Raw genomic sequence first — 13410 nt, forward strand, 5'->3', positions numbered from 1 at the left:
ACTTAGCTAACATGCTCTTACTGACTTTTTTCATATTGCTTTTAAAGTTTAATATTTGTAAGCAGCTGTCTAAATGACTAATGCAGTAGCTATGAGTTCTGTATGATGAATTTTTCTGTATTTACAGGGTTGTTCCTGTTTAAATTTAAAAGGAATCTAAGGCTGTCTACTTTAGGACTAGGTGAATTATATACATTATATACATGCTTAATTTTAGCTCCAAGTTGTTTTCCCACTGACTTTTCTTACTGTAGAATAATAGATATTATTAATAGACATTTTAAAGTTATTACTTTCTTGGGGAAATTGAGGTACATTAATTGGAACATGAAAACATAACCATCATAAGCCCATACAAATTTTTAGATGAGTTTTCAACAGTAAACTGTAAAAAAAAATTTAATTCTGCAGTATTTTACTTCCTGAGAATCTTACATATTTGTAAAATGTAGCAGGACTAGGGGGTGTGTTATATAAAAAACAATCTTTAAACCAACCATGTTGTGGGTGCAACCCCTTGACTTTAGCATAGAATATTCATTATCAAGAAGAGGAGTTATCTCAAGTCTTTCACAGTTACATGCATAGTGCTGCAACAAAAGCATTACATGATTATTGGAATAATTAGCATTTTAAACATAATCATGTAAATCAAATCTCAAAAGGTAAAAATTACACATGGCTAGGAATCCCAGATACCTGATTTAGAATTTGACCTTTGTGTCTTAAACATGCTTTTAAAGCATAGTCAACTTGCTTGCTGACATTCAGAAAGAAAGCTCTTAGACATGATGGATTACCTCTATTATTTGATCGTGGATATGTTTTCAGAGTAGCTAGAGGCATAGCACTGTACTGCAGTTCAGTCAATAAAAATAAGCTCATCAGACTCCAATAAGCACTTGTTTATTTGCTTCTATTTCTACCACGGGCAAGGAACCTGTTACGGTAAACTCCATACGAAAAAAACTTGTTAATGGTAGATGGGGGAGGGGAAGGGGGAGGTGGGCAGGAAGGAAGTTGTAGGGTTTGGGTTTGGTTGGAGTGTTCTTTTAGTATGTTACACTTTTTTTCTTTTTCTGTCTAGAGTAACTTAGTTACTTAGTTAACTCTTAGTAACTTAAGTATCTTTCATGTGACTGAAAATAGCTGTAGTTGGGCCAGGCTTGTTTTTTTGTTCTGGCAGCGATTTAGTCCCATGCAGTCTGCCTAAAGCAGAGGGCACTTTCTAAATGATGGACCCTTTATCAGTTGTTGCAGGCAAAATGTAAATAAAATCCAGCACAGATTGCAGAACCACAGAATTGCAAAAAAGAAAATCCTGCTCCACAGTTAAGGCTTGCAAATGATAAAGAGACATTGCTTCTCCACAGGGTGGACGTGACTCATTGTTCCCTTTCCCACTCCAGCATGCCTGCAAAGGATTGGTAGCATCCAGCCTTGAAAATCTAAGCAGAAAATGGGCAGGATTTCACTCCTGTTAAATAATGTCAGAGATTGAATAGCTGTTTGTGGGTCCCAGAAGGCTGATAACCAACCTTCTTGCTCACCCTATGAAAAAGTTGCAGTTGGTTCAAACCCAAAAAACACTGTATGTAGAACCAAGGAGATGATGCCCCCAAACACTAGGTGTTCTCCTAATATCTCCCCTGTGTTTTGGGATAGCCTGATAATGGGGACTGAGGCAGTCTGTCAGCACAATTGAATTGACTGCAGTCTCTTCATAGAGAGATTTTCAGATTATTCAGATTTTTTTCCAGTTACCAGGAGTATTTTTTTTCCGGATCACAACCCTACAGCTCTTGGTCATGAGAGTCTGGCAAAGAAGCTGCATTTAAACTGTTCTTAAGAGTTTTCAGCACTAAAGAACCACAGTTTGACTATCTGTAAGCTAAAGAGAGTGCTAGAAAGAGATGAAAATTTGAAAGATTTAGTTTATATTTTTTTAAGATGACATTAAAATCTCTGAGATTATCTTAGTGGTCAGCTGCAACTGCTGCTTTAAATGTGAAAACACTTGATAAATTTTCTGGGTAGTATTGTGGAAAAAATATGAATTGCTTTGTTGGAATTATAGGATAGTTAGGTGGTATTTTGTTTGTTGGACGAATCTGGCAATCCTGTATTTTTCAACCTGCTTTGGTCAGTCTATTCCATCTACACTCACCTTAAAACCTTTCTGATACTGAAACACTGAAGTAGAAGAGCAATAGTAGCATAGAAGGGAACATTACTCAAGATTTGTTTGTGGTACCATATAAACAGGGTGGAGAAAAAAGGAAAGCTTAGAAAAAATTTCTAAGTCCACTAATGATGCATTTTACATAACATGGGGATAGGAAGGAGAGGATTACTGACAGATGCTTTTGCAGTTCAAAGTGACTGAAGGAAAAAATTCTGAGATACGATAAGGATTTAGTCAAATTTATTCACTTTCCAAGCTTGAAAAAAAAAAAAAAAAAAAAAAAAAAAAAAAAAAAAAAAAAAAAAAAAACACAAACAAACAAAACTATGTAATTTTTCCTGGCCATTTTTGTTCCAGGGTCAGGATCTGAAGAAAAATATGAGTTGGAAATCACCATGCAGTTCCATTCCAATTTCATCTGTTTAAATCTGAAATAATCCAATCAAACCAACTCAAAGTAGCCCTTGAGATTCAGGAATTCTCCCTAAGTTCTCAGCTGGATGTCTAAAATTTATTTATCCAAGGACAAGTCTTCACCGTGGAACAGGTTGCCCAGAGAGGTTACCCAGATAATACCCTATCCCTGGGAATTTTCAAGGTCAGGCTGGATGGGGCTCTGAAAAATCTGATCTAGTTGAAGATGTCCCTGCTCATTGCAGAGTGGGTGGACTAGATGACTTTTAAAGGTCCCTTCCAACCCAGATGCTCTGTGATATGTAGTTCAGTGTTTTCATTGGGGTGAAAAAGGCCTCAGTTCACTCAGTACATTCCTCCACCAGTACTGATTAAGTGGGTAAGTTATTTGTACTCTAAAGAAGAACAGTTATCATCTGTTGGTCAAATACACAACTAAATTACTTTGGTTGTTTTGGAGGGGTTTGATGTGTGTGAGTTCATTAAAAAAAAAAAAAGAAAGAAAACTTTTCTTAACAAATATTTAAGTCAACTGATAAAGGTACATAAGCTATGAATGCAGGATGATATGCACATATAGTAATATACTTCTGTTACATAATAAAGGAAGACTTCACAACAGAATTTGCCACGTAAGTGAAGTTTCTCTGAAAACCTCCTGAAATGTATGCTGTGAAAATTTTTCCTTAGGGTGTACTTATGCTGCTATTTATTTTTCTTTACAGGGTAAAGAAATTGAAGGAGACCCTTGTTGCAGTGCAGCAGCTGGATAAAAACATGAGTAGCCTGAGATCTTGGCTTGCCCACATTGAGTCAGAGCTGTCCAAACCTATCGTCTATGAAACCTGTGACTCTGAGGAGATACAAAGGAAACTAAATGAGCAGCAGGTAAAATACAACACATTTATCAGGTGAACAATGACATGGGGGAGAGCCAGAGTGTCCTTGGGCTGTCCATACCCAGCTCAATGCTGAGAGGGCATGAGGCAAAGTACTTAAATATCAAGGCAAGTGGTACTTACTGTGTCACTTATAGAGCCTTCTGCTGGCTTGACATCGAATCCACCAGGAGCTGATTGACATTTCCAAGAAAGGTAAGGCACCAACAGATGTAACCTGAGCAAGTTATGGCAATTGTTTTTCCTTTGGGGCTTGTGATTTTTGTTTGTTTGAATTGTCTGTTCCCAGAGGCAAAACTGACACCTATTAGACCTTGCAAATTTTGCACATGCTTGAAAATTACTGGTTTCAGCAACCTAACTCAGTTTTATTTTGCAGCTTGTTTGAGAATCATTTTGCACGCAAAGATGCATGAGCTATACATGTGAAGTTAAAATTGGTTGGTTTATAGTACATAAAGCCTTTATGCAGTGCTAGAATAAAATGTGCAGAAAAATCTGAAGTCAACCAGTTTTTGGCATTGAAACTAATGTTACTTCTAAGATGATTTACTATACTTTCTCTTTCCTGTTCCACTTCACTGCCCAGTGCAGTTTTACCTAGAAGCACATTGCTGGAGAGAACTGTTGTTCTGTTGTGTTCCTGTTGGTTATTTATTGGCAAAATTACTTTTCTGGTGCCTCACTGGAGACTGATTTACTACATGGCTGTGCAGAATTGCTTATATATATTCTATATGGAATTTATGTAGGGATAATAATTTATAATACACAAGCATCACTAATGAGTGGTGTTTCTGAGACAATAAAGTGCTGGGAAGGGCTAAACATTGCTATCAACAGATACCTAAGATTTTTAGCTAGCATCCCTATGCAGGCATCCCATAGTTTGTTAAAACCACTTCTTATGGGACTTTTTTTGGGCAAAGAGACTGGTATATCTCTGCCTTCCGCTGTTTCCTTGTGGTGACAGCATGCAGTGACATTCTGAAGAATTGACAGTGGTTTAATTTGAATTCTAAATGGGAGAAATAGCAGTGAATCTTATCCTGGGAGGATGCCATATTTGGGAATTTGATGATTTGATAATAACACTACAAGCCATAGTTATAATAATAATTTTAAAAACCCACCTGCCTTCAATGTATGGCAACCAGTATTTTTATTACTCAGAGGCTATATCACTATCCACCATATCTCAGAAGACCACTTTCTCATTTTGTTCCTTCTTTCTTCTTCTGTTAGTGATCTTATGTTCTTTTTCATGTTTAATCTTCCACTGAGGTCATGTTGTCTTCCAGTTGTTATATGAAAAATTAGGTTAAAAATATTATATTCTGAAAGAGGAGGGCCAAATTCCATTTATGTGACTCCATTATCTACTTCTCAGCATTTACTTCAGCCAAGCATCAGCTTTGCAGATTGCTGGTCTCTAGTGAGATATCCAGTTGAATCTGGATATCCTGGGGAAGGTGGGGTCACTTCAATGCAGTATTCTCCTAGGGTCACAAATTCAGTTTTAAGGATTACTTGTTTCTTTATTTTCCCAATCTGCTACCACTTCAAATGTGGAAAAAATGGTGTTTGCTTCTGGGTAAATAAAGTAAAAAAAAAAGTTGTATATGGGTGACAGCAGTGCATAAAAGTGATGCTCCTTTGTGAACTAACCCAAAGGTTTAATGTTCTCTAATAAACATAGAAAATTTTGAAATCTGGGAAATAAATATAAAGGTTCTGTTGGTGAATAAAAAAAAGTTTAATCCTTAGGAATGCTCAGGACCCACAACTGGCAGTTCTCAGTACTGCTTTACTCCAAAACATCAGGTAACATGTGTTATCTGAACCTACTTAACCTCAGGTCTCTTAGCTGTCTGGAGTGTGTGTTTCATAAAGTATTACATCTAATTATAGTATCCACCCTTCATAATGTTTCAGGGTGGATAGAAAGAAGAATAAGCACTATGACTTAACAATGGAAGTATTTTTCAGGCAAGTGAAAATGAAAGGCCATCCTTGAGACAGAAAACGTGATTTTCCACTTGATAGTCTCATGTAGATGTTTACAAAATAGCTTCCTGTTTCACAGATGAGAAGATGAAAAAATTACTTCACTGAGTGCAAACCCAGTTATCACAAACAACCAAATCAAACGGTTGATATAGGTTGACCTTGCTCCATTTCAGATTTCCTGAGGTTTTTACATTTGACATTTACATCTCATTTCCTGCTGGAAGGCATTTTCAGATTATACTACTAGTTGTAAGAAAAGTTCCTCTAGTTAGACCTTAAATGTGTTGTAGACACAATATGCTGACTATGTATTTCCCTTTGCATGTCATAGTTTACTTCCACTGCAAAATTATGAAGAGATGTTTACTCATCCTCAAGCTGCCAAGTTCTTGTTCTCCTAAATAAAATTCCACATCTTTAGTTGTCCTAATAGTTCTTTTCTTCATCTGAATCAGAAGTGAGCGTAGTATTCTAGATGCAATATAGCACTTTCTGACACAGTTTCATTAGTATTTCTTTGTCACTCTTGGAATTATGTTGTCTTGGCTTTATTATTGTCCATACTGACTTTTTCCATCTAATATTCTGATGACTCATTGCAAATGTAGACAGAAGTCAAGCAGAGTTTCTTTTCAATGCGCTGATCCAACAGCAACGGCCAATTAGTTTTGTGACTTGTCTTAACATGAATCTGGAGTTCAAAGCTGAAGTTGAAATATTACTTTGAGATGAAATATTATCATCAGTGTAGAACAAGCCATTGCAACCAAGAAACCAACAGGAAGAATAGTAGTGATCACATACAGTAAGTGCTAAAGCAGCATGAGTGCATTTTCTTTAGGTGTCTGGAATTTTCCTTTTCCATTTCCAATGAAAATGCTACGGAACTGGAAAGCTGAAGGAAGAAAAATCTCCTACTACACATGCCCTGTTCAACACATGCTGCTGCCAGTCTCCATGTCAAATATGCCATTTTGCAGCTAGCTCACCTGGGGAAGAGTAGGTTCACAAAGGATCCTTCACGTATTTTCTTCTCACACTTTTTTTACTAACTTCTGCTTTACATTCTCTGTGATAATGGGAGAGGGCTGGGAATAATTCTACCATTTATTGGTAATGTTGATTAAATGTGTGTGAAAGATGCTCAGCTGAGCATGCAGAGCTCTGGCAGTTTGTACCAGGTAATGGTTTGGTGTCTGTACTCCCTTGGGAGAGCTGTGCATGCTGCCAGATTCTCCTGGCCTAATTGATAACATTGCAACACCACTTGCATAGTCTCTTAATTGGTATTTATCTGATGTTTTTCTTCTGTTTGCAAGCTTTTTCCTCTTTTTTTAAATAAGTAGAAGAGAAATGCATTTATTCATGTTTTGCAATTTCTCTGAAGAACTAATTTCTTCACCTGCAGGAACTTCAGAGGGACATAGAGAAACACAGCACTGGAGTGGCATCTGTTCTCAATCTGTGTGAAGTACTTCTTCATGACTGTGATGCTTGTGCCACAGAAGCAGAGTGTGACTCTATCCAGCAGGCTACACGCAATCTGGACAGAAGATGGAGGAACATTTGTGCAATGTCAATGGAAAGGCGACTTAAGTAAGTCTAAAATGCCAGTAAGTTAGTATTTCCTTCCACTGGCAGAAATACAGGGTGGTATGTATGTTATATGGTTGTAGTGCTGAATAAAAGAGTGTAGGGGTCAGTAAAAGATCATATATACTGTATAAAAGCCAATAGCTTCTATGCTGGGGGCTGGGGGGGAAGCCCAAAATTTTGCGTTGCACATGCATTATACGAGGTACAGATAAAAATCATCAAATGTCGCTCGGAAGTCCTTTGATAGAATGATGTGATATTTCCCATGCTTCACAGGAATGAGAGAGAAACTAGAGAAAGCTTAGATGATAGCACAAAGTCCAGGAGATTTAGAAAACATGACCTAAAAGGGAGGCTGTAACACTTAAGTTTGCCCTAGAACTACTGAGATTGATGGGGAAACTAGTTATCTAATGGGTGGAATGTTATTCCAGGTATTAGGGGTTTCATGTACCTAATGTTCCTCAACAGTTTATGTTATGTCTGCTTTTGTTTATTTGGAAGAAATATGGAACCGAATACTCATATGAAGTTTCCTCACCTGCCCACCTTAGCTGTGCTGAGCAAGTGAGGGCCATAGCACCCATGAATCTTGGGTGTAGTCTGGTTTACTGCACATGCTTAGACCATCTGTAGGCTGCATGCCCATCATATCAAGAAGATTCATTCATTGTTTTCTATTGCCATATCAGATAGCATGGGTGATTTCAACAGCAGTAATGCTGCAGGCTAGATTAGGCCAATGCTGTGTACTGTGTGCTGACTAGTAATAACACATGGTTACAGGTTTAAACTCCTGTATTTATTATCATTGTAAATTATCAATCTTATTTCTTTGATGTTTACGTAGTTATATAAACAACTCCAGGTAGAATTTATGACTTTTCAAAATGCTGAATTAAGCTTTTTATGATCTTTGGTTTTGTGGAGTATTCTTAAGGCGTTTAGTAAATTTTTTCTTTACTTTATGCGAAACATTCATTGCTTTTAAGTTGTGTTGCTCTATATCCATAGATTGATATCTTTAAGTCATTTCATATTATTGCCATGACAATGCTGTATAGAATATATATAGATACAGCTTATTAGTTCTATTTTTGAATATATATGAGTTCTTCATACCTTTGTGTCCAACAAATCAATTCAGAACTATTTTAAGTTAATGTGGAACAATGCATCGAACTTTATTTTACCTTCTTACAATGTAGACATTATGCTTTAGCTGATTTGTACTGAGCTATCAGTATTTAGGATCTGTATTGTGCTAGAAACAATTATTCACATTAAAAAGCAACTTTCCAGATGTCAAAATTCCACTTAAACATATCATCAACAAAGCACAAATTTTGCATAGATCAGGTGATTTTTTGTCCTGCATGTCTAAGATTTGGGAAATATGTTTTACCATGAAATAACCTGTCCCAAAAAAGATTCTGTTATTTTAAATCAAGTGATGCTGAACTTCTTGGCATTTTACAGTCTCAGTATTAAGCCCATTTGATTTCAGTGTCAAGTGTTTGCCACTGTTTTTACATATTCCCTTGAAGTCAAAATGGGTTTTTTTAAACATTAACTTTTGGAGTTTTTAAAATAAAAATATGTTTACAGTGTATATTGAGAGAAAGCATTTTACCACTAGTTGGTAAATGAAAAAAAAAAAAGTTTATGTCCCTTTGCAATGCATAATTATGACAACTTTAAAATATATGCTGCAACTTCTTTAGCATTTCTGCAGTTTAAGGTAGTGTGGATTTCTGATCTCTAAAATACTGGCTTAGGTACCTACAATGGGACTGTATTTCAGAAGTTATTTAACAAGTACTCAACTTTTAGAACTCCTATTACAAACATAACTTTTTTTATACTGATTCCAAAATTAGATGCATTAAAAAAAATAAATGCCTTCATCTTATTCTAGCTCAGTCTGGAATGAGACAGCCTTCCCTGTGGTCTGTTTATAGCCTGGATGTCTGAGTTAGATTAATAGTCAGTTATTGTCTGGTGCAGCGTTAGTTTGCTGGTTTAGATGATTGGTTAAAGTTCTGTAGGTCAACTGGCCATCAGTCCAAACGTTCCCTGATTTTCTATTATCTATTGCAGAATTGAAGAGACCTGGAGGCTATGGCAGAAATTTTTGGATGACTACTCTAGATTTGAAGACTGGCTAAAAGTCTCTGAGAGGACAGCTGCTTTCCCAAGCTCCTCTGGTGTGCTTTACACTGTTGCTAAGGAAGAACTGAAGAAATTTGAGGTGATTTATAATGGTTGAAATTTAATACCTACTGATCACATTGCAGCAGCCAGCTGGTGTTCTTCCTTCCCATAACCAAGTCACTCAGCAGAGACGCTATATTAATATAGTGGAGTTGATGATTTTGTAGCTGCCTTCAGTGTCAGGTTTCTAGAATGAAAAAACAGTGGAAGGTGGCAACTGGAAATGCTAATAAATCTGTTCACTCTCTCTTACTGTTTGTTCACCAAAGCTAGATTTCTCACCTTTTTTATTTCTGCAACTTTTTAATATGTCGAGACAGTAGGTGCTCCAGAGCCGTTATAAATCTTCCTTCACCAAATACAACTTCAAATGCATGCTGCATGTTTTATCTTTTGCTTTGATTTTATGCCCCTCTTCTTTCTATAACTCTCTGAACTCTTTTTGTATAATGCACAATAACGCCCTTTTAGATCCTTACACCTGAAATTTATGTTCATGCAAATACTGTTACATGTCCACATGGTGTCCCCTTGTGACTTAAAAGTGCATGCTTCAAAACTGACAAACTGTCACTTTGGTCAGTGCTCAGGAGCTTGTTACATAGCTCTATTGTATCTATTATGTTGTGATGGCTTGTCTCATAGTCACAGTGGATTGTGTACCTATGTGTAAAGCACACATGTCTTATGGCTAGTCACAGGTGAAAATCATTTGCTTGGATTCATATTTGCAAAGAGTATATCAAGATGAGAAAGAAAAATAGTACAAATTATTTAGGCAATTCTGTAAACAGTCAGGTGCTGTAAAGTATTTGCCATGAAGAAGAAATGTGAATTTTAAACAATGTCTAAGACCAGATACTTTTTGGTTTAACAATTAATTCAAAAACATAAACTGTGAAGTGCTGATTCAAGTTTTGTAATTGACATTCATGTTCACATTTCTGAATTTACTGGCCAGGTTTTGTTGTTAAACAGACTTCACTATGCCAGACTTCATTATGGTGAGTTAGGTTACCATAGTATTAAAATGTTTGCTTCCTGGACACAAGTACTCTGCCTCAGACCTCTTTCCCTTTGTCCCTTCATTGAGTGATCAGGATCTAAATCTCTTGTTTAGCAAGTCTCTGTCTGAGAAGCAGTACCAAAAGCATATTGACTCTTTGATTTTCACGGCTGATCTGACTTTGCCCAAAGTCTGTTTCATCGAACCTCAAGTGTCATGGTGACCTTTCCTCTCCAGCAGAATTATGAATGTTTTTGCTCTCAGCAAGAACTAGATGTGAAGAGAAGAATGTAGCCTCTCCATCCATGTAGTTTGGTTCTTTCTCTTTTTTCCTTTTTTTTTTTTTTCCTGAGCACCTACTTTCTGTGCCTACCAAATACCAGGAATGGAAGCTAGAAAATTGTGGCTTTCAAATGCAGCAGAATTCAGTATAAAGTCAACCATTTGTAGATACTAACAGAAGCAGGTTTCTGCTTTAATCAGACATTTTTTTCTAATTTTGTTTTCCTCTCCATATCTGCACTTGAATTAAAAAAAAACAACAACACAACAACAAAAAAAGAGGTCATCGGACCATATGAGAGCCTTTCAGTTCCTGAGCACAGAGGTCAGAAATGGCTCTCACTGACTTCACTGTATGAAGTCAAACTCCTTCCTCTCCAGTAGTTTATGGAGAAATGAAAAGAGGTTACAGGAAGGAATGCAACAGATAAATTCTTGTGTAGCTGAGATGAAGAAATGGAAAGCAAATGAACAGCTGTTCTGTTGCTGGAAGAGGCTTAGTAACAGGTGAAACAACAACTGCACACTTTTAGATTTCATGATCCTAGTAAATACAGTCAGATTTGTGCCTCTAATATAGGAATCCTTGTGCAATTTTAAGTTAATTCAGTTCTACTGAGCATTTCACTCCAATTGCAAGCCCATTTGCTCCTTTTTGGCTCTTCTCTACCCAATTTGATGGCCATTTAATTAAGATAATTGTTATATTGAAAGAACTCTACAGACTTCGATCTTTTTTCCAACCAGTGTCTTTACTTTCCTCTCTGGTAATACAGCAGAAATGTGCTTATTTCATTTTTAGCTTTGAATGGTACAATATGAAGAGTATATATTTTTATATAGAAAACTCATACATAATTAAAATTTATGTACTGAAGTATATTACCTATCACACTTCTACAGTCCTTATTAAGGGAAATGTCTAGATTTGGGAGAGATTGACTGTTTATTTACATTGTGAGGAATATCAAAGAGCAAGTTTTGTAGAACTACAGTGGGATCCAAACCCTACTTGTATCAGAAGAGAGCAGGTTTAGTCTATGTTTTTAAGTCTTCCTTTGATTGATTGCTGTTCTATTTCTGTGATAAGATAAAAACAAGTAGATTTTTGAAAAATAGTATTCATCTTTTATTATTATGATTTTTAAGGGATTAATTCAGACCTTTCTCTACAAGGTGCTTTCTCCAAGCTTTGTGATTGTGTGCTGATTTAAAAGTAAAGCAGCGGAAGAAATGAACCCAGCTCCAGAGAGGTTACAAGTCAGAATTACAATTCACTAAAAAAAAAAGGATTACAATGAATACAATGATACAGGGAAAACTGGTTTTAACCCACAAAGACAGATGTATAACCCCACACCATGGGACAAGAACAGAACAGTGTTCATCCACTCCTGTGCTGAGCACCACGTGTCCCCCCTGAGGGCAAAGTAAAAGGAAAGGAGACCTGTTGGTCTGGATGATGGTCGCAGTTCTGTCTAAGTGATGATCACAGTCTTGTCAAGAGTGGCAGTTGCAGCCCCGTTGAAGTTCTGGTCCTCCTCTGGATCCAACAAGTGGTACCAGAAGTCCCAAAACCCCAAGATTATATATGCTCAGGTTCAGGTGGGCATGTCCAGTACCTCCCCAGGTCAGGGAATTTCACAGTGGGTGATTTAACTCTGTCAGTCATGGAATATTTTTATAGTCTTTGATGGTCTTCCTATTGTGCCAGTCCAGTATGGCCCATTAGCAGAGATGACCCCTCAGGCTGGTTGTGAAGGTGGAATGCCTCCCTGGAGAGGAGTTATCACAGCTAAATCATTGGTGTGACGGCAAAGAAACACAACTCACAGAGTTCTTTAATACCCAGCTTGTAGCCTGAGGTGTCAGGTGTGCCCTGGGCAGCTGCTGCAAATGATCCATTATTAACAGTCCATCAGAAATGACATAGAGTGTGTAGAATACACAGTTTTGGTTATACCCATATACTGATAAACTGGTCCTGGCCCCTCTAACTAGGACAGATTGCTAGTCACAACATGAAACTCATGGGCTAAATCACCTATGCACCCTAGCTGCATGACTGAGGCTCTTAAAATAGCATCAAAAGTAGATGGTGCCAACATTTGCCCAGACATAAGTTGGCATGAATATTCATGCAATTTTCTTTCCATTAATATTTTAAGACAAAACTTATTTCACAGAATCACAGAATATGCTGAGTTGGAAGAGACCCACAAGGATCATCAAGTCCAACTCCTGGCCCTGCACAGGACAAATCCCAAGAGTCACACCATGTGCCCAAGAGTATCATCCAAACGCTTCTTGAATTCTGTCAGGCTTGATGCTGTGAACACTTCCCTCAGGAGCCTGTTTCAGTATCCAGCCACCCTCTGAGTGAAGAACCTTTTTTGTAATATCCAACCTAAACCTCCCCTGACATAACTTCAGGCCATTCCCTCAGGTTCTGTCACTGATCACCACAGAGTAGTGCCTGCCCTAGCTCTTCCCCTCATGAGGAAGTTGTAGACTGCAATGAGGTCTCCCTCATTCTCCTCCAGGTTCTGAACAGACCAAGTGACCTCAGCCACTCCTCATCTGGCTTCCCCTCAAAGCCCTTCACCATCTTTGTTGCCCTCCTTTGGACACTCTCTAACATCTTAGTATCTTTCTTATACTGTGGTGCCCCAAACCTGCACACAATATTCAAGGTGAGGCTGCCCCAGTGCAGAGCAGAGCAGGACAATCCCCTCCCTCACCCGGCTGGTGATGCTTTGCCTGATGCCCCCCAGGACACGGTTGGCCCTCCTGGCTACCAGAGC

The 13410-nt window shown here is 37.7% G+C and overlaps 1 protein-coding gene across 1 annotated transcript in view; it reads left to right on the forward strand.

Annotated features, from left to right (window-relative positions):
- The window catches only part of SYNE1 (spectrin repeat containing nuclear envelope protein 1), a 306473-nt gene that overhangs the window by 268585 nt on the left and 24478 nt on the right, over positions 1 to 13410 (forward strand). Inside the window, exons 130-132 of the mRNA XM_017821972.1 lie at positions 3325 to 3487; positions 6917 to 7104; positions 9205 to 9355. Of these exons, the coding sequence (XP_017677461.1) occupies positions 3325 to 3487; positions 6917 to 7104; positions 9205 to 9355 (502 nt within the window). The remainder of the gene's footprint in view (positions 1 to 3324; positions 3488 to 6916; positions 7105 to 9204; positions 9356 to 13410) is intronic.

The sequence above is a fragment of the Lepidothrix coronata genome, unplaced genomic scaffold, assembly GCF_001604755.1.
Source record: "Lepidothrix coronata isolate B3197 unplaced genomic scaffold, Lepidothrix_coronata-1.0 Scaffold94, whole genome shotgun sequence".
NCBI lineage: Eukaryota > Metazoa > Chordata > Aves > Passeriformes > Pipridae > Lepidothrix > Lepidothrix coronata.